At 33.9% G+C, this 27,569-nt stretch overlaps 2 protein-coding genes across 2 annotated transcripts; both read right to left on the reverse strand.

Moving 5' to 3' along the window:
* Positions 1–1,779: 1,779 nt before the first annotated feature.
* Positions 1,780–10,092, reverse strand: TRIADDRAFT_84 (uncharacterized protein; the record flags this gene model as incomplete). Its single annotated transcript, XM_002112021.1, has 4 exons — positions 1,780–1,907; positions 2,031–6,296; positions 6,897–7,634; positions 9,213–10,092. Coding segments are annotated over 4 exons (6,012 nt in total), but the record flags the coding sequence as incomplete, so codon positions are not given.
* Positions 10,093–22,294: 12,202 nt separating this feature from the next.
* On the reverse strand, positions 22,295–26,520 carry TRIADDRAFT_23458 (uncharacterized protein; the record flags this gene model as incomplete). Its single annotated transcript, XM_002112022.1, has 13 exons — positions 22,295–22,610; positions 22,767–22,938; positions 23,031–23,183; positions 23,353–23,397; positions 23,494–23,562; positions 23,696–23,795; positions 23,958–24,052; positions 24,205–24,289; positions 24,393–24,479; positions 24,653–24,759; positions 24,983–25,107; positions 25,506–25,686; positions 26,385–26,520. The coding sequence occupies 13 exons, from the start codon at positions 26,518–26,520 to the stop codon at positions 22,295–22,297; spliced, it is 1,671 nt and encodes a 556-aa protein (XP_002112058.1).
* Between the last annotated feature and the right edge of the window lie 1,049 nt (positions 26,521–27,569).

The raw sequence follows: 27,569 nt of genomic DNA on the forward strand, positions 1-27,569 counted from the left end.
AAGTTTAAATGATTCTACAACACTGTTAGTGTATCTTTATATAGATGGCGTAAATTTTGTTAAATCAGATCATTATATTAAATTATTTCAAATTTATTATTCATGATGAATACCTAGCTGCCACTGGTAGAATTCTACTCGCTGAACATTTACTTCGATCTTGAGCTAACGTCCCATTAACATCAATCAGTGGTGCTTTTAAGCAATCATCGACGATAACACTGAGAATCTGCAATTACAATTTTATAATTATGTAAATTGATTAAATAACAAAATCTATTTCAAAGCAGATATGGAACTATACATGTATTCTAACTGATCGTAGGAATATTGAATCTAATTTGCGGTGTCATAATTATCGTGATCGGTTTCGAACAAATACAAAACAATATCCTATACTATTTGTATGAATACCTTGCCATCATATTGAAATTTAACTTTATGCCAACGACCGTCATTTAAGTTACCATTCGCTACAACTAAGGTGCCTGATGCAGCAGAATTGCTTGATGTTGAAACGGAAAAGATCACTTCAATTCTTCCACCAATTAATTCAATAGCGAGGAAATTACCATTACTACCAGAGACTGGACCAGTATATAATAATAAACCTTCACTATTGGTCGTTGTAAATTCCATTTCAAGCGTTAATTGATTACACTTCGGTAATGAGCGTAGCCAGAAATAAGAATTGCCTTGGAAACTACGTGTTCTCCATTGACAATATTGGCCATCATAACCTGGCAGACATTGGCATATTGCACCTGCTGTCTGACTTTGTTGGCATTTGCCATTATGAAGGCATGGTAAATGATTCGCTTGGCAATTTTGTAGGACTGGTATAAAATTACATTGATAGCAAACTGGTTTAACGACAACGTCAACACCAGTAAATGATTTACTACCAGGACTAACAAAATTAATTGAATTATTAGTAGTAACATTAGTCCTACAACCACTTAAGCAATTATTGGTTTGGCAGGCATCGACACCAATTTGATTAATGTATAAACCAGTTTGTTCTTCTAGTGAAGCTTTCTGCATCATTAAACGACTTTCAATAACATCTTTAGCATAATATGGACTGCCATGAGCTGCAAACATGATATCGATAGCTTGAGCAGTGGATTGTGATGGATTAGCTGCTTGTACATTAATAATATCCACAATAATTGGTGTAGTAGTCCGTAAGATATTTGCAACAGCTTTACGGAATGATTCGTAATAATAAGATACAAAATCGTTAGGATTAATACCAGCAGCTTGGATCGATGCAATATTGATTAATGCATCTGTTGAACGTGATTCTGATTTAATAACTACGCTGGAGGTAACATCAGCAAATTTACCATCACTAACACGAACTGACAAACGGAATTCTTTATTCATAGGTAGACCAGGTCGACAGTAAATCATGCCATTTGTTCGATTGATTGAAAACCATCTTTCTTCATTCCCACTAATAATGGAATAATTCTTTTGATTACGGTCGTCATCAGGGTCAGGACTATAGACGTAGCCAACATTGCCACCATTAAATTTATCATTATAGCCTACAATATCGATATTGACAATACCAGTACGATGTTGATTATCATTTTCATCCATAACCGTAACTAAAACTTGTGTTACTGCACTCATCGGTGGTATACCACTATCGGTTGCTCGAACCGTTAATCGATATTGGCTCTTTTTCTCACGATCAAATAATCGATCGATAGTTTGTAAGACCCCAGTGCGAGAATCTAAGGTAAAATGACGTGTATCATTATCCGATCCAAGCAAGGTAAAGGTAAATGGTGCACCATTATTAGCAGAATCAGGATCGATTGCTTTTAATTGGGTCACATTTTGTGTTTTTTTCCTATTTTCCATAATTTTACCATGATAACGTAAAGGTATAAAAACTGGCCCATTATCATTAACATCGTCTAAGTAGACATAAACTGGTATTTCACTATATAGCGGTGGTTGTCCACGATCTGTTGCTCGGACAGTTAAGGTATAGTAATGATCAGGGATTAATTTACTTTCACGATCGAGTGGCAACCTAACAGTAATAACACCCGTTAATGGATCGATTGCAAAGGATTGAATTGGATCGCCAGCAACGATAGAATAGAAGAGTTCCCCATTACGACCTTGCTCTGGATCGCTTGCAATAACTTGAGTCACAAATAAACCAGGTCGAGCTGCTTCACTAATGGTAATATTTTGACTGGTTGGATTAGTAAATCGTGGTGGTATATCATTAAAATCGCCAATATAGATTTCAATATAAGCAGTGTCTTTCAACGTTGGTACACCACGATCTTGGACCATAACCGTTAAATTATAAAATTGCTTGGATTCATAATCTAATTTATTCTCACTGACGGTTAGCAAACCACTTTCAGCATCGACAGCAAATTGAACTGGTGTATTACCTGAGATGATAGAATAAAGTAGAGCTCCATTAGAGCCAATATCATTATCGCTTGCCTCTAAACGTAGTATTGGAAATCCTAATGGTGCATGTTCTGATATATTGGCTGAAAACATAGAAGTTTTAAAATGGGGTGAGTGATCATTCGAATCGGTGACTTGGATTAATACGTTAACTTGTCCTGATAATGGTGGTTGGCCACGATCTGTAGCCCTTACGATAACTGTATAATTGGCCACTGCTTCACGATCAAGTTGGCGTTGTGTCTTAATCATACCATTATCAGCATCGATAGTAAAAGTACCATCAGCATCATCGACTAAGCTATAAATAAATCGTGAATTATTGCCAATATCATTATCAAGTGCAGTAACTGGTCGTACATTAACGGGTGGAGGAGCATTTTCTAGTGCATAACCAATATAAGGTTGATCAGGGAAATAAGGTCTTTCATCGTTAACATCATCGAGATAAACTCGACAATCAGCAAAACTAGATAATTGTGGTTCGCCATTATCGGTAGCAACACAACTAAATTCGTAGACATCTTTGGTTTCACGATCCAATCGTGCATTAGTTTTAACTACACCAGTTTGCTCGACAATAAATAATGGTGGATCGACATCGGTAATACCTTGACCTCTTAAGCTATAAGTTAAGAGATTACCAACTGTTTTATCGGGATCTGTTGCGTAAATGTTGAATAACGTTGTACCTATTGGTGTATCCTCTTTTATTCGTGCTGTGTAGCTAAATTTAGTAAATTGTGGACGGTTATCATTGACATCCGTAACGCTAATATTAACAATCGTTGTACCATAGAAGCGTCCATCGAATGCTTGCAATGTTAACGAATAACTTGTTTCTTTTTCGTAATTTAAATATTTCTCAACAGTAATACGACCGTTATTATCCACAGCAAAGCGGCTGTCATGATTTCCTTTAATAAAGAAATAGGATAATTTCGTATTCTCACTGGAATCTTCATCGGTAGCAGTAACAGTGGTGACAACATAGCCAGTTTCCACATTTTCAGCTACCGTTGCCGTATAATATTGCTCTGCAAATCGAGGTGGTGAATCATTGACATCTAATATTTGGACACGAACAGAGGAAGTTGAAGATTGCGGTGGTTTTCCATTATCCGTTGCTTTGACGATGACAGTATAATATCGTAAAGAACTTTCACGATCGAAAACTACTGCAGTTCGAATTTGTCCAGTACGCGCATTAATTAAAAATTTACCTCGTGATGCAGGTATATCTTCAACAAGTGAATAAATAATTAATGTACTACTATTACCATCACGATCGATCGCTTTAATTTGATTGCCTTCTAACGGAGTACCAACAGGTGTATTTTCGCGTACATATTGAGAATATAAGGCCAATGTAAATCGTGGTGGATTATCATTAACATCGATAATTTGAATAATCACCGTAGAGAAGGTGGTTACTTGTTGATTGCCATTATCTAAGCGTCCAATTACTTTTAATTCAAATTGGGGTGTAACTTCATAATCTAAGCTATCTGTAACACCAATTTGACCAGTAATAATATTAATACTAAATTTAGGTGGATTATTGGTTTTGGGTAGATTGCCTGGCTCAAGAGCATACGTTGCAATCCATGCATTGCTATCATCACCAGCCATATAGGCATTAACGGTAGCTACTATTGTACCAACATTGGCACTTTCAACAATTTGAGCTTGATAGCGATCTTGTGTAAATCGAGCAGCGTTATTAGTTTGGACTTGGATGACCACTGGTGCAACACTTTGTAATGGTGGTTGACCATTATCGATTGCAACAGCTAAAAATCGATATTCACGCTTATTGCCATCTAATGAACGCGCTGTTGATAGGATACCATTAGTTGGATCAATTTGGAAGTATAAGGCATCATCTGATTGATCCAATGAATAAGTAACAGCACCACTATTGCCAGTATCATTATCCGATGCTACTAAAGTGATAATACGTGTATTAATGGGTACATTTAATAGCACCGAGCCGAAATATTGCTTAAATTCAAAGCTTGGTGAATTATCATTAATATCTGTAACGCGTACATTAAATGTGCAAAAACCACTCATGACTTCAGATAAACTGCTGTTATTGCCACCATCAGTGGCACGTACAGTAATCGAATATAGCGATTGCCTTTCGCGATCAAATTCACGATTGGTTGTGATAGCCCCTGTTTTGGCATCGATGTTGAAATGTTTAGGCTGGTTAGCATCAAGAACTAAGGAATAAGAAATAAGACCAAATGAACCTTCATCATCATCGCTTGCTGTAACAGTAAGAACTGTTGAGCCAGAAGGTTGATGTTCAGCTATCGTCGGTGCATAAGTATTGCATTGAGTAAAGACTGGTTTATGATCGTTAATATCATTAATATCAATGATGACATTGGTATAACCAGTTAATCGTGAATCTGATGCAGCTACTCTTAACGAATAGCTACGCTGACGGAAATTAGGATTAGGATTACTACGTAAACGTATGACACCAGAAACAGAATCGATGACAAAATTGCCTTCTGTATTGCCACCAATGATAGTATAAGTTATGACTTTACTGTCTAAATCGAATGCAATGACTGTGGCTACTGTTTCACCACCAGGTGCATTTTCATCAACGCTAAAACGATAATTTTCTAATGAAAATTTGGGTGCTTCATCATTCGTATCGATAACTGGGATAGTTACACGAGCTTGACTAGAGCGTGATGGTGTTCCTAAATCTTGAACAGTGACAATAAAACTGTAGACTTGTTTATTTTCATAATTGAGCTGTTTACTAATTTCGACAGCACCGCTAACTTCGTCAATTTTAAAATATTCACTTTGGATAGAATAGCGTAATTGGCCACTGGTACCACTATCGCAATCGGTTGCACTAACTTGAACAACTTGGGTACCAACGGAAGCGGTTTCAGGTATAGCTTGGCTCGGTTCATATTCAGTTTTTGTAAATTGTGGTGTACAATCATTCGAATCGGTAATAGTAATGGTCGCTTGGACTTGCGATGACAGAGGATTTGCTTCACTTTCTGTTGCACGAATAGTTAATGTATAATCATGTTGATCATTTTCATAATCTAGGCCGAAAGGTGCTGTAATTAAACCAGTATCTGCATTAATAGTAAAGCGTGAATTAACATTCCCATTTAGAATGGAGTAAATAATACCACGACCTGAAAAACTAATAGCACGAACAGTTAAGATTGGTAAATTACGCAGTTGGCTTTCAGCAACCGTAGCTCGATAACGAGATTGTGTAAATTGTGGTGGACGATTTTCAACACGCACTAATATAACCGCATCATCGCTCGTTTGTGGTGGATTGCCTTTATCCACAGCTCGAACAACTAATTGAATTCGTTGGCCTAATTGCAATTTTGCACCTGTAGTTGTAATCACACCTGTTACTGGATTAACACTAAATGGGCCCGATGATGATGGATCTAATTGGTACTCGACTAGGCTATTACTTCCTTCATCGGCATCTGATGCACGTAAACGATAAACAGATGTGCCTACAACAGCATTTTCATTCACTGTTGCTTCATATGGTGCTGGCATGGTAAAAATTGGCTTGTTATCGTTAAAATCGATAACAGTAACTTCGACTATCCGTGTAGTAAAATCAATCCCCGATGTAATCGGTGATACTTGTGTTATTAATTTATATTTCATATTAGCTTCACGATCGATCGTAGCACCAACAGTGATCAGACCCGTTCTTGGATTAATTTTAAATTGTGTAATATTAGGGAATGCAATTATAAAATAAGGATTGGTTAATGTTGTCGTTAATTTAGTCACAGTTGTATCAATAGGTGAATTTTCTCGTACAGCAACTTGCTGTGCTTGATTAGATGGTGGTAAATTAATAATAATGACACAAGCTGTTGCTTGACTTCGTTTCGATGGTTTACCATTGTCGATCGCTGATACTTGAAAACGATAGGGACTAAGAACACCACGCATTAATTTTAAGTTGGTAATAACACCTGTTCTGCTATTAATTGCAAAATGTTCTTTAGCTGAATTGGTATCAATCTGATAATTAATAGTATTTTCCGAGGAATTATCATAATCAATAGCTTGCAATTGCATAATTGTACTACCGATAGGAATACCAATATCGACTTCACTTGGTAATTCGCCATATTGGAGATGGTTAAATAAAGGTGTATATTCATTTTCATCGGTAACGGATATCGTGACTTTAATATCAGAATCACGTCCACTAATATCTGTAGCACGTACAATTAAATCAAATGTATTCTCCTTTTCATAATCTAGCGGTTTCCGTGTTGTAATCCAGCCATTACCACTATTAATTGCAAAAGCATCGGAAGTATCACCAGATACAATTTGATAGCGTATACGATCATTGCTTAATGCACGGGTTTGGACTACTTCTGTATTTGCTAGCATATTCTCACGTACATAACCCAAAAAATTAGCCTGGACAAAATAAGGTGGTGTTACAGGTGGAAAATTAATACCAATAAATAATGTTACTTCATCATATTTGGGTGTAGTCCCGCCATCTGTTGCTCGAATAGTTAATCCATATTGGAAATCGATACGATTTAATGGTTTAACTACTTTAACATCGCCTGTAATCGAATCAACATCGAAACGACCTTCTTTGCTTGCGTCTTCAACTAAGCTGTAAGTAACACGACCATTAGCACCATCATCAGGATCAGTAGCAGTTAAACGAGCAATCACTTTACCTACAGGAACAGTGACAAAAATAAAGCGAAATTTGGGTGTATCAGCAACAAATTGGGGCTTATTATCATTGCGATCATCGACGGCAACTTGAACGCGTGCTAGCGATTGCCGACTTGGTGTACCACCATCGACAGCTCGAATTGTTATACTATGATGGCGTTGTTGCTCATAATCTAAGCTACGTCGTGTCCGTATAACGGCTGTTTTGGGATCAATTGCAAAATAACTATTCGATTGTGGACTACCAAAGCTATCGATACTATAGGTAATTTGGCCATTATTGCCATGGTCAGGATCAGTAGCATTCATTTGAATTAATGTGGTACCAACAGGCGCATCTTCACCAATTTTTGTATAATAACTTGTCTGAGAAAATTCAGGCGGATGATCATTAACATCACGTAATGTAACCATTACACTAGCACGAGCTGTTGTATAGCCAAGACGACCTTGCATGGTAATAACTAATTGATCTTGTGCTATTTGCTCTAAATCAAGTCGACGTTGCAATGTCACTCTCATTCTTTGATCGATACAGAAATAAGACTGGTATGCAGATGGCAAGAATGAAAATTGAGGTGTTTTCTGCTTGCTAATAACATCAAATTCTTTAATTAAATAACCGATAGGTGAATTCTCAGATATTGTAGCAGTGTAACTAGGTCTTGAAAAGCTTAATGTAGTCTCGGTATTAATTTGTATTTTAACCAGGATAACAGTCGATCTCGGTGGCACACCTGAATCGGATGCAATAACATTCAAGAAATAACCATCAGCTGGCACATTAATACCACTTAGGATTTTGGCTGTAGTTATAATGCCCGTTGTTGCATTAACATGGAATTTGTCTAAATGATCACGCGATGAATAACGTATAATACCATTGGTACCCATATCACGATCATAAGCTTGGACTTGAGATACAAAGGTTCCACTAGGCCAATTTTGTTCAATACGAACTTCATGTGGAATTTGCCCAATAAATTGAGGTACAGCATCATTACGATCTAATACATCAACGCGAAAGTTAACATTGGCTGTCATAATATAACTTGTTTGAGATGGATCAGGTAAATATTTAGCACGGATAACTAAATTATATTGATGATGTTTCTCGAAATCTAATTCTTTAACTAATGATAGGCTAGCTGTTTGTGTATTAATTCGAAATGTGTTGCCAAAATTACCACCAACAATACTATAAGTTATACCATTGGAATTTCCACTTGGATTAAGCGCTTGAATATCGTTAAAGAAATTATTTTTAGGTACCATATCTTCACCAACAGCAATTTGATATAACGTACGATTAAATCGAATTAATTTTTGTGATAGTGGTATAATAGTTAGAAAAATGGTAACACTGGATGTCTTCGGTGTTGAGCCATGATCGCGAGCCAATACAGAGAAAGATAACGGTGTTTTAGAATGATTTAAGCCATATCGGCTTGTCACTTCTCCAGTTGTTGCATTAACTTGAAATCCTGGATAAGGTGGTTTAGATGGATCAGGAAAGGAATACGTAATTTGTCCATGGCTACCTTGGTCTTCATCCGTAGCTCGCAATTGCATCACTGTATAAAGTGGCGTTTGCTGTGGCGATGAACGAGCATTCAATGTAATCCAATAAGGTGATTGGCTAAATATTGGATAGTGATTATTGGCATCTTCAATGCGTACAATAACAGGAACGGTTGCGGATAAAGCAGTTGCAATATCTAATGCACGTATGCGAAATTCATATAATTGACGCCGACGATAATCCAGTTGATCGTTATTTTTAACACTAATTTGAGCTGTTGATGGATCAATTTGAAGTGTTGCATCAGTTGATGGATCAGGATCAACAAGAGAATAACGCAATACTGATGATTGTTCTGATCTAGCTGGTATGGTAATAACAACTTGGCTAATGCCAGCATCATCAGGTAAATTAGCTTGATAATAACTTTGATCAAAATAAGGTGGATCACTTTTATCCGTAACTTGAATATCCACTTGGACACTCGTTGATCGACGAGGTGTACCATGATCAACAGCGCGTACGATGAGTAAGTAACTTGAACGTTGTTCATAATTTAAATTTTGAGCGGATAATAAACCTGTTTGTGAATGAATACTAAATAACCCATCGCTATTGCCACCAGTAATGGAATAGATAATGCGTGCATTGTCACCTTCATCATGATCAACAGCATGAATGCAAAGTAAGTTAGGATTATAGCCCATATTTTCCGGTACCTCTATGAAATAATTAGAGCTTGTAAATTCTGGCATGTTATCGTTAATATCGACAACACGAATAGTTAATAATGTCGATGTTTGAGCTGATGTAATCACTCTTAATTCATAATAAGATCGTAATTCACGATCTAATGGACGTAAGGTTCGAACTATACCATCATTGGCTGAGATACTGAAGGTAGGTGGATTTGTTATTGTACTTGGATCAAGGCTATAAGTTACGATAGCATTAGATGGACTATCAATATCAATAGCACGAACAACAGTGACAAATGAATTAGGAGGTAACGATTCTGGCAAGGATGTATTATAAACAACTTGTTCAAATTGTGGTGTATTATCGTCGACATCAACAATTTGAACAATTGTACGACATATTGTTGAACGACTTGGTGTACCACCATCTCGAGCTTGTATAGTTAGCCAATATTGAGTAGTAAATTCATAATCTAATATGCGTGTTGTCCTCACAATTCCTGTATTCGATTCAATGGTAAAATAGCCAAAATAGGGAGTAGCTGATAGAATGGAATAGGTAATTTGTCCATCTTCATTATTGTCTTGATCTCGTGCAGTCACTTTTAACACTGATGTATCGAGTGCTGTATCTTCTTTAATGACCGCTGAATAAATAGGCTGAGTAAATTGTGGTTGATTTTTATTTAAATTTTGATGATAGACTTGGATATTGACATCAGCAATACTAGCGCGTCGTGGTAGAAGTCTATCTCGAGCTTGGACTTGAAAGGTATAACGGCGAACTTGCAATTCACCAACTAATCGAATGGCACCTGTATTGCGATCGATTGTCCATATATTCGATTGGCTACCAGCGGCAATCATGCTGTAGATTAATCGATCATTACTGGATCCAGCATAAGAGTCGAACGCACGCGCTACTAAAATAACAGAATGAGGAGGTAAATCGACATCAAGATTAGAATAATAAGTAGATTGAGTAAATTGTGGAGGTTTGGATTCATCGATGGTGTTATTTCCACTACTTGTTAAGGTCGATGGATAATTAGTCACATCATTAATATGGATTATAACTTGAGTTGGTATCGCTTTAAAGGATGGTTGGCCACGATCGACTGCATTAATTCTAAATTGATAGCGTCGACGACGTTGATAATTTAATGGTGTTAATAAAGTAATTGCTCCAGTGCGATAATCAAGCATGAAATCATTTAATGGCAGTTCTGGATAGTAATAGATTTGCCCATTATAATCATCATCGTTATCATAAGCTGTTACACTGCCAATCGATGACATAACGGGTATATTTTCATCAACGTGAAAGGTATAATTTTGCGATGTAAACGTTGGTCTCATATCGTTAATGTCCAGAACGACAAGATGGACGATAGCTGTAGCAGAACGTGGTGGTTTACCAGTATCCTGAGCACGAATGGTTAATTGATAAGTAGATTGCTCTTCACGGTTTAATACTGCCCGTGTCGTTAGTGTTAAGAATGCAATCCCATGGATGCGATTAACTCTTGCAGCAAAATGATTCTGATCATCGCCTTGGATGATTTTATAATTATCGATACTGGTATCGTTGTCGGTTGCATAAGCGTTAATCAAACCTTTCACCATGGTCGATATGGGTTGATTTTCTGTAATATAACCTTCATATTGATTTTGCGAGAATACTGGTTTATGATCATTGCTATCAGTGATTACGATCGTTAACGGTGTTGCAGTACCGCCGCTTGTTTGGCTAATACGACGCAATAAGACAACAAGGTTAAATTGGCGTTGATTAAATTGTTGTTGTCGATTTAAATTTTTCTTAACCCTTAATTGACCTGCTGCTGATAATTCAAATAATTTAAGTGCTTCAACAGCGGATGGTTCTTGGTATATGCTATATAATTCGCCATTAGATGGCAATGGCATAGTATAAATACTGTAGCCGACATTGGCATCTTCGGGTACACGAACTGTAATTCCATAGCTTGAATGCGTTAATATCATCAAGTAGCAGATTACTAGCAATAAATAAGTGATCAAGTGATGAGAACCCATGGCTTGCAAAGATATGCTATTCTTTTAATAAATAAATAGAAACCAAAGTGAGCCCTATTTAATGTAGATGAAAGTGCAAGATTATTAGTTGAATAGACTATTTATAAAAGGTACAATTTAATTTCCACTGTTTGTCACTCGTAATCAGATATTTTAGTGAGCCATTTACAAAATCAGAATTGAACTTCAACAGCAATCTTTGAAGGCTTAATTTATTATTATCTGATCGGGTAAAATCAAAAGCGCTATTAAGTTCGTATTTAGGATTTTATGTCTGAGTCAAGCCTACTATCGCCAGATTTCTTTTGGAAGTCAGGAATATTATTTTATCATTTATAAAATCAAAATTTAACTGTGATTACCATTAATAATCGCTCATCTATGATTTAAATATACTGTACAGCGTACAGTATATTAATCACCCTAAAAATAATAATCACCGATACAATCATTAGAATTAAATGAAATCAATCACTGCAGAATAAATGACCCCTATTGTCGCTGCGGTTGATACTTATTCTATATATCGTAACTCTTTGCAGTGCACAAACTTCTTAAAGAACAGATTGGATAGCCGTCAAAGTTTTTAGTGATACTTCGATTGATATTAATACTACATTTCGGAACTTTTTCGAGTTCATAAAGTTCTGAAGGAATGGATTGGATAGCCGTCATGGCATTTCGTGATATCACTGTCCTCTTTTTCTGCCATTATAAAAGTATAATTTTATCTGACGAAAAACTACTAATCCTTCTTTTTCCATTCCATCATATGAAAAGATGAAAAGATGATTATGTTTCAGTAACCGTAAATTATGTTGAAATATTGCTCAATTCGTAATAAACTTAACTAGAGCTAAAGATTTGCCGCCGTAATCTTATTAAGACATTAAATTTATCATCTGATGATTATTTTTTTATTATTTAGTTAGAATACATGAAAAGCGATAAACTATTTTATTACGGTGATCAAATCGCCATACTTTGCAATCTGTTATATCGCTGTTAAGGCGAAAAGGGGGCGCGGCTCTATTTTCGTCGATAGAGTTATGCTCAAGCAAGAAAAGTGCTGATGGATTCATATCTTATGTATTTATTCGTGAAGAAAAAAGATCAGCAGATTATATCTCAATATTACTCTTTGCTACAGTACAATATACTGTATTACAGTTATAGTAAAATAAACTAATTTCCTATCGTCGATTTTAAATGATTATAAGAATTTCTATTTAGCTTCTATACTGGCTTATATTAGTTAATGTTTAAATCAATAACTAATGATTAATCTACAACCCATCTGTTATATTAAATTACTTAGATTTCCAAGTGATAAAATAAATGAAATTATCGACTGATTTACTGAGACGATCTTTTGCTCTATCTAGCCTTCAGGACATAATGTCGAAGTTAGGTGACTATACCCTTGTTTTGGCTATCAATTTTAATACTCCATGGAGTATACAATAATCTCTTTCTTCTGTATGAATATTATGTCAGGAGAGAACTCAACTTTAATTGCAGATCACTACGGCTTAGTAAAATTATAAGTTCCTTTAAATATGGTACGAAAGATTTACTTTTTTAAAATATGACGAGTCATGAATAATCATGCTATTAACTTAATGCCTTAAAAATCAGGTTGGATATTAATTGTGAGCTGAAAGATAGTTTGCCAGCATAAATTGAAGTCATCAAAACGTCAAGAAAGATAGGCACTTTTAAGTAGTGATAATTGATTCCGATATGTTATACGCGTATAGGCTAACGACTAATAGTGTTAAGAAAATAGAGCCAGGAGTTACTTTAAAAGTCTGAACTGTAAAGGCTTTGACTATTTTAATTAAAACATAGAAAGGCAATCGGATCGCGTTCATCATCAACATGGCTATTCCTTATCGTTTGATTAGCAATTAGCCTTCTATTACTCATAATGACGTAACTTATTCAAAACAAATAGTGAATTACCTTGGAAAACTGAAATTCTTAAAGCAATAATCATTTCAAATACAACGCAAAATAGCAGATTAGATAACTCTCATCAAGATCGCTATCCATCATTGTAAATTCTTTTACTTCTATGAAATAAAAGCAATCAGCGGCGATGATTTATCCGCCATTCTATGTTGACTAGAGTTATGAGAGTTTCATTACTCTCGTTATCATAATGTTGACTGTTAAATAATATTATGATCGTCGATTATATTGAACTCGACTTTCAATAACAATAAATAACATGTTGAAAAATTGATCAATTTATAATTTTCAATGATTGATATTTAGATAAAAGTAGTTAGATATTGGTAAATTACCGATAAAGTTTGATTATCTTATTCAATTTAGCTAGAAGGGTGTTTCCTATTGTCATCATCATAATACTGTACAATAAGTTGATCTCTTATCTAATCATATTTAACCGATAGAACAGATTTCACTAATCGACAATTTATTTCTTATGGATATGGTGAGATATCTGGTAGTCTATAAGGAAAAGATTAATCATCGTTCAATACAGATCTGGTTGTTTTCTCCATGATACAGTATATGACGATAGAGAACAGATCAAGTATTCACTGCTCAATTATGACTATAATAAATAAGCTAGCTAGTATTGAAGTCATAAATAGGAAGGAGTGGGTATGAATTGTATAATGGATTACTTAATCCATAGGATTTAAAGTTAAATTAGAATAAGCCTATTTTGATAAAGAGGATCCAATCTGGCTTAGTATTAGCACTTAAATTCTGAAAGATCTTTTTTTCATCATGCTAATGAACGATAGACGTATGATCTTACTGACTAGACTGATTAGCAACACAATAATTCAGTCTGTCTTTTGAAGGTCAAACAAAAACCTGCTTTCTCATTTTCATCAATAAATGCTTAGACACGTATGTTGCTTTAATTACTGCCCTATCTAAGCTAAATCATAGATGGGTTAAAAGCTAACCGTGCCATATTGACCCTATGGCAATTATATAGAATTGGAGATTGGAGAGAAAGGCTGTTTTGTCGATTTTTTTAACATTCTATACGATAATACATCTTGAAGGTCACATAAATTGGTCGTTTTTTATTAGTCGAATGTACGTTACCGGCACTGCTCTATCCTATATAGAATATCTAGAGTACGAAATTAATACAAAAGCTAATACAAATAGAAGTTGATCTATTCGTTCTTGATAACTTCTGTCAAGACTGGAAAGAGTATCTTATCCATCTATTGAATATAATCAATTACTGTAATCCTCATGACACAACTAGTAACCTTAACTTTATGATTATGACAGCCATATTTCACATGAAGAAGTTATAAAAAAGGAAAGCTTAACCGATCGTGCGGAATGACATCAAATTAAACATGGCATATTAAAAATCGATCATTTTTTCTAATTATCCTACTGAGAAATGATTACCTTGAGATAAGAGATAACAAGGCAACTTGATTGGTAAAGAATGTCTTGATAGAGACCACGCTGGTTATGGTCGACTATAAATCTTACCACAACGGTAATTCAAACTAGTTTCACCTGCTAGTCTCCTTTCTTTAATGGAGCACTTGAATAGTTGTACTACCTGACATCCGGGAAGGGGTAAAGGCAAGGAAATTAGATGAAAGTATTGGAAAAATGAATTCCAAGAATATTATAAAAATGACTGGAATGATTTAGTTTGGCAAGGAGGTGGATATAAAATTAAATTTTCTTCTCTACTTGAGTTACAGTAGTAATAACTCACGTTGATCTCCAATTGAATTGAAAAAGTAAATTGTATTAATGTTGATGATGACACAGACTGGCATCGATGATGACAAAGTAACTTGAATTATGTTGACTAAAAGCTGTTTCATACCATAGCCAGTTCTAGACTGGAGGTGAAAACATATTCTAGCGTTAACATGCCTTAAATTAATTGGTTATCGACTTAATTGTATTGAATTAGCTTGTCAATCAAGATACAATAGGGCAGATGGTAGAAACGTATTAAAAGAATGTGTACTCCAAAGTAGAGTTATAATTGGCTAATATTGTTGAGATGGATTGTTTTGACAATACATGATAATCATCTGTCATCGAGATCAATCATAATTGTCATCAATTTGATGAGTGCTTTATAAAATGCAGAGATTGATTAAAAATTTTTTATTGTTTTTCCATAACTATAATTCTACTTGTTTTGCTATCTGTTGATGGTATTAAAGTTTTAATCATATCTATAGAACACATTGATTATTGTCAAAAAATCATGATGATGATTATCGTTTGGATGATGATAGAAGATAATTAGCTCTAGCTTGCTTTGGAATTCATGCCAGGCTTTAATTCTCATTTGAATAAGCTATAAGACATCATATTATCATTCTTTATTAGATGATTATTCCAAGACCACCATCTGACTCAGATCCGTGTGATTATATCATCTTTTAATTTCAATATCGAATTGTAGTAATAGATGGCTCGAAAATTACTTTCGATGATTAATAACGGTATTGAAAGATATATGTGATGTCAGTGTATCAAATTAAGTAAAATCGATAGGGTTATCTCTTACTTTTGACAGCTACTGATGTTTTCAACCATGTATGTAAAAAAGAAGGAAACTACAATATTCATTTGCCTACCTTTTAATGACAATTAAGCTTTTGTAGATAATTAATCCAATTGATTTATATTATATGATTACATCATATTTCGACGTCATCCGAATATAATAACATCAATATGGTTATGAAATAGATAGTAAACCTCTATTACTCGTACTGTTTAGACCACTTCTTCATGTTACTGCATTTTGCAACGATACCGCAGTCATAGGTGTTTCACTTATTTTAAGTATAAAAAGTGTTAAGATATTTATTTTATTATCGGTTTAATTAATTAGTTAATATTTCATGATTATCTAGCATTTTGGGGATGACCATTATTACAGTACCGTAACGTTATTCTTCTTCCTAACCTAAAATTAATATATGCTATTAGAGGCTCAGATATCATGAATATCATTTTGAATCTAAAACGTAATCCTCAGGTTTAGCCTGGCAAAAAAGGATCAAGAAAACTATAGCTGGAGAGGTTATGTCCAGTACCCATATAGTCATAATGACATATGATGGTGATATTCACCTTACAGACATATACATCAAACTGTGCGTTACAAAATCGTATAAGCTGGAAAATTAATTATAGATTAAATGATAGTTTTAAAAATAGGATGAAACGACGAGCGTTCATTAATTAGATTATAGAAATACGAGATTAATTCTTGGCTTTTCATGTTAATATATCTAAGGGAAAAGAGGCTGAGAGCAATGTTTCTATTTGCTATGAAACGAATAGGTAATGTAGCTATCACATGCATTTCGGTGATATATTGATCAGTTTTGCTGCAGGTGCTTGAAATGGCTCGACAAATAATCCGCTCGTATCAATAATTTCAAGCCTATCTTGGCGTTTATTTGAATTACAATGCTCAATTTAACGTTCCTGGTGTTGTTTCTTCAATTAATTAATATTAAAGATAATACAATAGCCATCATTTTAAGACAGGGCCGTCCTTTTGATTACGCACTCCACAATGAATAAACGACATCAAGCTCAATAGGATGAATAGAATAAGAAGGTCAAGATCATACTGGACTAGTTTTAGAACAATAAATCTAGGGGAAAGACTATGAAAGATGACTTTAACCTTTTTAACTATTTCATTCAAATTAGATTATAATAATAGTTCATAGTAATTGCGCAATGGCTTAAAGGTTAGGTTTAGATCATGTATTAACGGGATGTAATTAAGAATGACATGTAATCTGTTTCGGGACAGTACTAGTAGATAGATTATAAAATATAAGATAAACTGGTCTAGATAAGATTAAGGTATAACCTTGTACAGTTTTTGACTCATTTGCTCCTTTCCTGTATTTACAACTGAATAGTAAAACACGCTCAATTCTCTACGTTTATTTTATCTCCTCAGTTACGTTTAGTCTATTGTTGATAATGATAATTGTATAGCTTGTATTATTGATAACGATAATTTATATCACCATTGACTGTGATTTAAGCAATTTATTAATCGTCAATGATGACTATTTAAATGAGATAGGGATCGATCTACATTAACTGAATTAATCATTAATCTTATTGACCTACATTTTCTTTAAATCTTCTTAATCGTATGTATTGCCTGTTTAAACGAGGTGTGATGTTATCTATATGAATATATTTGACCACTAATCTTATTAGCTTTAGCTTCAACGTAAGACAATATCCTAAATCATTTGAAAGTTTACAATAAAATCAGCATTGTAGCATATCTAGCGATTGATCAGTTGTACAGTATAGTATATGTGCAATATAAATAATATTGCTTTCCTGAGTCGGCTTTCTATCGTTGATTAATAATTCTATTACATGACAACTTAGGATAAGTAAAAGCCCTCTATTGTCTATTTAATGAATAAGCGATAACTGCTAGTGATTGTTCAATTAGTCTCTTGTTTAATGGCTTGATTAATCTTATATTCAAGAGGATTCGAATGACTTAATTCTCAATAAATACAATAATCGACAGGAAAATAACTAACAACAGTCAACATAATGCATAACTGCTAGTCAAGGAGCCGACTATATTTATAATCGATCGTATGAAGGGGTAATTTATCAATCATGATGACCGCGTTTATATTTAGGGTATGGTAACAAGTTGAACAAACGAATTCGGATAATTATTACCCAATCATACACCGTTGATCACCAAAATTTGTTTTCAATAGTATTTTAATTGAGTTGAAATCATATAATAATACCTTGCCATCTTATTTTTATTTTCTTTAGCATCAGTCTGTAATGTGGTGAAAACATGTTGATTAATTTTAATCTCGGTAACAATCATGTTGTGTTAGCTAACATCAATAGAGGCAATTGTCACTGTTGTTTTTGATTTAAATAAAGCAGGAGAATTCAATATTTTCTGCGTCTTGCTGAGATTGTTTACGGTTATTACTGCTAACAGAGTATTGGTCTTATAAAACGAAAATCACTGAGTATATGGTACGATCAGATGATTTGGTATCCGAATAAAAATTAAATTGCTTACATCTGAAAGCGATTGAACATCTACTTTTTTACATTAACTTAAATCAATGTTGTAACTTTAGCGATTTATAGAATAGCTCATAAATTTTGATGAATCAATTGATCATCAAGGCTGTCTCGTCTCGTACATCATAATCGTTAGACAATGGCGTTTTCATCATTCATGATTAATTGTACTTAGCAGACAAGGGTTGAGCTACTTTCATTCGCCTTCTCTTTGATGTAACACTTGTAATGTATTAAACGAATTTTAAAAATAAAATAATGAGAAGATAGAAGAGTAATAATATAAAAAGTAGGTGAGAAAAATAGCCAAATCACCGCAATTTTGTTAGCGTATATATTTCCTATGGTAGTTTAAGACAGATGTAGGTTGTGTATAGCACTTTCACTCATGGATTATCTTAATTTAATAGTAAGTAAATGGAATAAATTAATTAGTTACCTTTAGGATAATTTATTGGAAATCCAACTAGAAAGGATCCGTTATTGCAACTGCAGTTTCAAATAATTCGATTGAATTTGTTCTTCCTTCCGGCAATATTATGACATGACTGTTCATGTATTATTATTTTGTCACTTGCCGTAGGGTACAGAAAGAAGTAATCGTTTGGAGTCCTATTGATTAAATCCCTCAGATTATCTATTATATTGTTAATCCAGTCGATGACTGCTATTGAAGAAAATTATGTTTCCACAACAACCGACGAGAAAACGTGCCTAATGCTATTAGGATTAATATTGAATTGTTTATTGTCACTAGCGCTGTTTGAATATTTTTAAAATTGATTTCAGGCAGTCGTTAACTCGCGTGGTTGGAAAAGGAGCTGTCAAAACTTGATATGATTGATAGTTTGAAATTTTCTATTTCTTGTTATCAAGTCTGCTAGGATGATAATAAAAATAAGAAAAATCCTATTATTTTTGCCTATTTGATGATTTTTAATTTTGAATAATAACACAATTAATAGTAAACATAAATTATTAATATTAATCTTTTAAAATATTCAAAAAAGTTAACGTTTACTCGAGTTTAAATTCTTGCGCGCTAATATGAATAATAATAATTTGTCTAGAGAAATTTTAATTTATTATTTACGGAAGTGATTTTTATATACTGTACTGTAAATTATTTAGTTAAAGGTGTATTTTTGTATGAGTTAGTCCTAATGAAGTCTTATTGCTATCTCCAGCTTGTTTAGTGTTAATCTATTTTTTTAGCGGGATTAGTTCTACAGGCAATACTAACGTGCCTATTACATCATAGTGAAGCGATTACAATGTCTGCTAGTATAGCATTGTATCTTATTCAATATGACTAAATAGGAAGTGATTCAACTTGCCACTTACAGATGTTAACAATTCATGTATACCGTACGATTAATAGTAGAGATGAGCTACAATACTTTCTATCATAGTTTTACATCCTGAAGAATATTATCAAAATCATGATACTATATGGCGTTGTTATATCCGAATGGTAGCATATAATTAACTCACGAATGTAGACAGAAATGATATAAGCGTATTGCGTAATATTGGAAATAATTATTATATCCCGCTGTATTTTGCCGAATATAATTAGGGTTACAATTATACGACAGTTTTACCCACTGATATGGTACGATTAAACTCGTCATTTTAAACAAAAATTATATACGCATGGAATGATCATACAAATAAATGCGCCTACTGTTACTATGGCATTGTATCTTTCAGAACGGTATAAGAATTAGTCTTTCTAAACCTAAATGTGCTATCGGCCTGCATACACATATGAATATTCCGTAAATAAGTTATGCACTCGTATTACTGTAATAGCTATAAGTTACAACCTGCAGTAGCAGTGAGTTCTACCGAAAAGACCGCATGTTCTATAAATTTATTCTTAAAGGCAAAAATAATATGGACAAAATTTATTGGTTATTTAACATATATTACTATAAATTAACTATCTAATCCAATATATCGTATAAGCTATAGATATGTGGAATTCATAAACCTACTATAATGTTTGTTTTAGAATGTATTCAGTCGAACATGCTACAATAATATGATAATTGTAGTTTTGACGAATATATATGATATAAACATAGGCAGTTGAATCGTAAATTATTATGTAGACATTAACGATGTGGTTCTATAAACTCCGAAAGTCTATTACATTCGGTCTGCTATTTCATTTTCTCTTTCAAATTTTAACCGGCATTTGAACGTACTGAACTATTTAGGTCGACCATGCGTTATAATATAACTTATCTCAGCTAAATGTATTTATTTTGTTATCACTGATACAATTTAATAGTTCCTAAATGTGCTATACGCGTAGGTATGTACATCAATCATTGTTAGATTTACTGAAACAAGTCAATTAATACCTTTATAATAAACATTATGGATATGTATAATATATGAAAGAATGATGAATCTAAATTTAAATAACATACTATGGAAATGGACCGGTGACACGGTACATGAGTCATCTTTTCACTGACGATAGTACTAATTCGATTATGAGAAATATAAAGTATTTATAGCGCTTGCCTAGATTATCATTCTCTAGGGCTATTTTAATCAAAAAAATTATCGATTGCAGTTCTGGTATATACTGTAGTTATGGGCCTGGCGCATGATAGATACTTTACCTATCGATTCTCATGTACAACTTAATCGCCAGCTATTGTAGTGTTTGTGTTGCATTAAATTTGACGTGTTCGGAAGATATATTGCGATTTGTTGTATATTTGCGGCACTCAGGAAGTTATCAATTCTTGATTACAATTTACAGATCTATTCGTGCTTTATAATATTCATAATTAGGTATCGTTAGTTTATGTGATACCCTTATTCTTATATAATGATAGATACATTAGAAAAATTATCAGCTGTCAGCACTACTGATTTATTGTGGCATTTATTTTGATCGTAAGTCTTAGAATTTGGTTATTCATGATTTCATGAAACATGCACACAATTGTCTTGGTTGTGATTGAACGCTCTGCAAATGTAATTGCCTTAACTATGTTTTCATAAGGGAGACACGTACGTTTGCGGTTGCAATTTAAGCTGAATCAAGAAAATTTGAATTTTATTAAAATATCAAGAAAAATTACTATTGTGTATAGTAAAATCCGCCAATCTTGAGGTTCAGATGACGACAGTCCTAAAAGTGAGTCTTACTATTTGCGCGAGTGTTAGTATTATATTAGGCGAATAATTAGTTCGTGAAGGGGGTTCGCCTATAATAGGCACTCGTATTTCGTATAACTACTACAAAATGAAGACACAATATTCATTCTACTATGTAGATCTGCAGAAATAACATTCGATCCATGTTACGAAAGTAACCGAGCAATTCCGTATGCATATAATAAATAGATACGAGCAATTTAATGATAAAACATATCCAATTAAGAAGTAAATTTTATTTTTACAGCAATCAGTAGCCTGAGTGATTATAGATATGTATGAGCAAATTTGATAATTGAGTTTATACACAATTTTGAACTCAGATAAGAACCAATACATTTCTCTAAAAAATCTTACATTAATATTCAATATAAATTTAGGTTAATATAGCATTGGCAGGATGATTTAATCAATCCATTATTAATATTTGTTCATTAGATGTAGACTTTGCTGCTTAATTTATAAAAATTAAAAAATTTAGTTACAGATGTGGTGTTATCTTCAACCAGTTTTTAAAGAAAAGTCAGAATATGAATAAGTTTAAGAGAAATTATTTCTTTTTAAATGGTAATACCAAAGAAATCAATCTATTAAAAATACTTTGCTTTTTGATATCTTCGATATTTTTGAGTTGGTATTGTCGCGTGGTTAAATTGTGTATAGAACCGAACGCAATAGCAACTACAGTACTAGTTAAGCATATAACTATAAACGGCATGCTAAAATCAGGTGTAGGTAAGGTTACAAGTAAAGCTTCTGTATATAATCGAGTGATAACTTCTTTATCATGGTTACGGTTACTTGCCATCAGTGGAGGCACCGTTGTATTGGCATCATTTAGCAGAACTGTAGTTATTACTGCTGAACTATAATTACAAGAAATATATTTCAATCAGTAAACTAATAATAACGAGTTGAAGAATAAACCAGATTAATGCCAACTTTCAATTACATATACGTACAGACATTATATATGTATAATAAACATTTAGACAACATTGTACACGGATTTCTTAGCGTACCTTATATAAAAACCATGGTGAGCATCTGGTGGGTGTTCCGTCCATTTTAGAAATGCTCGTTGGAAGTCTATCTTTATGGTTGTGGAAGATTTCGCTGGAAGCCTCAACGCTAATTCCAGTAAGTACGGTCGCGATCGATCTTTTCCGGGAATGAATCGTCGATTTAATAACACTAACATTATGCATAAAATTATGGTCAATAGTGATTAAAACATGTATACGTATAAGAGTTCAGGAAACTATAATTAATAACAAAAAGATTACCATTCTGAGCTCTCTTTCTGCTACAAAGAACTTCAAATGTATGTAAATATAATCGAAAGAACCACGGGACAACTTCCATGTACAGAATATTTATATCGCGTTCATCATGGTTATATATCCTTGTCCTGATTCCACCGTTCTCGTCACCAAGACCTATAAGAAATTATTTAAATTAATTGATACTTACTAGCAAGAAATCAACGGATTATTTTTACTACGCGTATATTACTATAATACTATAACGTAATGCACACAGTTGTTAAATGTGCTCCTCACATGGTACTATCAGTGATGATAGATTACTAGATATGAACTATCGTACCTGTGGCATATCTATGGGTATCTAATGGAGGGTTCAGTCCGCGTCCTAACAATATATTATAGAAATAAAACTAAATTGTATGTCTTAAAAATGTATAAGGATCAATGCCTTAATTATGAGGCTACAGAGTTAAGTTAATACCGTATTTTTCTAGTTTAAGCCATTCCATAGCTAAATTAAAACCATGAGAGGCATACGGCTTATCGAAATCTGAAGTAGATTTGAGAAAACTGAATTAAAATAGTTTGTAAGTTAAATCAGTTTACTGAGATTGCACATCTATCAGGACTAAGAGTTAAATAAGTGGGATATTAACTTCAAAAAAGAGTAAATTTTTACGGACCTATACGATTTAAGTCATAAACAGCATAAAAATCAGGATTCGTAGGCTTCACGGGAGCCAAAGAATGTGGCAATGGCTTAAGTAGAAAACCTCCATATGTCTATGCAATAGGAAGAGTACATTATAATAAATGAAAATTGAAATATGTGCGTTGTAGTAATGAGTACTTCGTGTGATCTATAATCCGTTCAGTAAGCTTTATTTTTTGAAATTAAAAGCAGTTACTTTTGATCAGTTGTAATACACTAAGATGAAGAATTACCTTATTGTTAGATATATCAACAAAGATTTTGCTTGTGGTTGCTAGAGGACATACAGAAGGGATAGCCTTAGAAAAAAGGTTTTCTAGATTCCAGTCTGAAAGAAGAAAAGTTTCCGTCTATTAACTTAAGGAGTAGCTCAATACGCAGTGGTTCTTGTAACATAAAAGTATTTCGTAATGATCACATCATTTTAAATATTGTAGATTGAATAAGATCTGTGAGAAACTTCAAAATATGAAGTTGTACCTCTTGATCCGGAATGAATGATTGGATTGAAAACTAGAGACAGGGTTTGCTTTAATTCTACGCCAGAAGATTTACAATCTTTAGTCTATAAGTTAGGGGGATAATTTTAAGCAACACATTTCAGAATTAGCATAATCCATTATGCAAAGTACATCTTTCTACATAAATATGTGATCATTCCAATTTACCTTGCAAAAAGGCCGAACATGAACGCCCATCGAATGATAGTTAACATTATATAGAGCTAAAGAATGGAATAAGACTGATAATCCTGCCTATAATTTTAATGAGTTTATAAGTCATTTCTAAGTGTAAGATCAAAATGAAGGCTTTCAATTCTAGTGGTAGCAGCTATTACAAAACTTGAAGCTTATTAAATTTTAAACTATAATCAGGACAAAGCTCTGTGATCGCACATAAAGATGATCATACCATAATTGTCATTTACCTTTGCATCACATGGTAATAGTTTCTTCCAAGGTGTAAGATTTTCCGTACATATTGTTTCACGCGTTAATACAGCGTATCTCAATCTGGAAGAGTTCAAGTTCTTTTCTATTTTTTTCGTAAGCAAAGCGTGTATATTTTTATTGAATAATAAATCATAGTAATGCCACATTTAATATCTGTTGAGCAAATATTCAGTACTCATGACAAGACTGAATGATACTGGTGCAATTTCCTGTCAGTACTATAGTGTAATACGTATGGTAAATACAGGTAAATTTGACATCAAAACAACACAATATAATTCAGTGGCAATGATTTAACCTACCACTGCTTGCTCCTTCAGGTCGAAAACTCCATGCTGGACTGACCGTAGTAGTAGAGTCAATAAAGTTCAGTGAAGCACAGAATAGACCAGATAAAGCATTTGTTAATCCAGACCAAGCTGAGTCAATACTAAAATTTTAATAGATTATAAGGTAATGATGAAATATTTAATATAGTAGAGCGTCATATTCCAAAACATTGCATTCCTAAAGATTACAAACTATACTATAGCACGCTGTGGTTATGTTGTTATCTCTCAGTTACTTTTTGATTGATGTATAAATATATATAATGTTACGTGACAAAAAAAACGCATTTTGAGTAACATAATTATTGCAACAATCAATTTTATTGGTTCTATAATATAGTAGCAGCATGAAGGAAATAAATTATTGCGTAGGATTCATTAAACACGATATTTCTAATCGAGATTGTTATGAAAATGCATTGTTCTTATACTATATCGAGATATAAGAGTACTATTACTACGCAATACGCGTAAAAGAAATTATAAAATATACCGTTACCTTTGCGACATATTGGCCGCGAACCAAACACTCAGCTCTGCTCCAGGAGGTGAAGACAGTATTGGATAGCCCCACCAGTTGTGCCTCCACAATCCTTGGGTTAGTGAAAAATGTAGTTCCTCTACATCATAGCGACTCAAAATTTGTCCGAGAGGCTTGGGAAATAAGTTAAAATGTTTAACTATAAAGGAAAGAGAAGAAATGATATATTGGAGTTTTATTACACATATGGTTTCGATTTGATAGTAAGTATCAATTTTACGTTAGCTAAGTTGATGCTAGAAAGACCAGAAAAAAAAGCAATTATTACTATTTATTGTTGTTTGCAGAGGCTGCAGTACTGTAGTTACTTTCTAAATGTAATGTTGACTGCGGATTTACATCATTGCATTTGAAGCTAAGAATTTTAAGCGAGTGTATGATGGATGCATTACGCTACAAATGATGCATATTCAGGCAGGGAAAGGTCTGAATTGTAATTTTTAAGGTACAACATTTATTTATCTTCTTTCTTTCTTTAAATAATTACTGTATGTGTTTTAAAATTGAAGAGTAGGACAGAAGTGAATGATGATTCTATATCTTCTTCTTAACCTTTGGTACCTCTGAATCTATGTGCAAAGTCAAGTTTTCAGTAGCTATTTACGATTGCTAGTAAATTATTGTTTACTATGTGTAGAGAACTATAAAGGAAGAATCAACATTATAAATCGTACGCTATCATGATGAACTGTCATGTCTTCTTCACGTATTATAGTATACATCATATGAAGGAGATTAAGACACTTACTGTACAGCATGCAGACTACAGAGCATCAAAACTGAGGTTAACTTGACACAATGATTTCATTACAGTCGGTTTTGTAGTGTACTACTTACAAGCATCTTTATTAGCAATATCGACATGCCAATACGTAGTAAATTGAAAATGGGCATAAAGGTGACCAGTTGCCAATGGTTTCAAGACCAATTCTTCATGATAGTGATCATTTGAGGTTATACTATCAACCAGCATAAACTGGCTTGTAAACTGTAGTATAACTAATATGATATACAAGGATAAGAAGTGCTTTCTTTGCATCCTATTATTTGTTGAGGGCTTACAATTGCTTCAGTTTCAACGCCAATATCAATTTTGGCAGTCCAATATTGCCATTGCTTTCACCTCTGTAGTTGCAGTGCTTCTTCTGTAACTGTCTAGTGTCGAGCCTTTCATCCATACAGGTAGGGTAAAGAAACCTCCATCTTTCCTACAGTACAGTACTACAGTACTGTACAGTAGGTGACTGGGTCTCGCAGTTGATAGTTGAAACTGTAGCCCCTGACAGTACAGTACTGTACAGTACTGTACTGCACACTGTACGGCTGTATTCATACTGTACACTGTACACTGCACTCTACAGTGACGCACAGTACAGTGTACAGTGTACAGGCAGTAAGTATATACTGTAGCGCTGTACTGTACACTGTACAGTACAGTACTGCACACTGTACTGTATGACTGTATTAGTACTGTACACTGTACAGAACTGTGCGCGTGCAGTACCGTACCGTGTACTGTACAGTGTACAATCACAAAAGCTATACTGTACACTGTACTGTACTGTACAGTACTTCATCACAAAACACCAGTCGGAGTCGGAGTTCGGAGTGACACTTGACTCGGATGCAATATTCAGTATATTGTACTACAGTAAAGTAGCAAGCACTAACACTAGCACTTTAGTAACCAACTTGATTACAAGGGCAACGCACCTGTCAACACCCCAGTGCACAACAGTACAGTACAGTACTGTACAGTTCACTCAGTGTACTGTACTGTACAGTACACCAGTAGATAGATCTTCATGCTTTGGTCTGGTCTAAGCATACTGTACAGTACAGTACCATATCGTACAGTGCACAGTGGATAGTACTCCGGAACTACAGTACAATACCTTCTAGCAGCCACATTGCCAACACTAGCTTGCAAAAGCATAGAAGATCATAGTCTTGGCAACCTGCGCTACTTTTTTTTAGCCAATCAGTGTTCGCCTGCCTCCGATCAGGTCCTCAAAATTGCCT

This window comes from Trichoplax adhaerens, genomic scaffold (assembly GCF_000150275.1).
Source record: "Trichoplax adhaerens TRIADscaffold_4 genomic scaffold, whole genome shotgun sequence".
NCBI classification, from domain to species: Eukaryota; Metazoa; Placozoa; class Uniplacotomia; order Trichoplacea; family Trichoplacidae; genus Trichoplax; species Trichoplax adhaerens.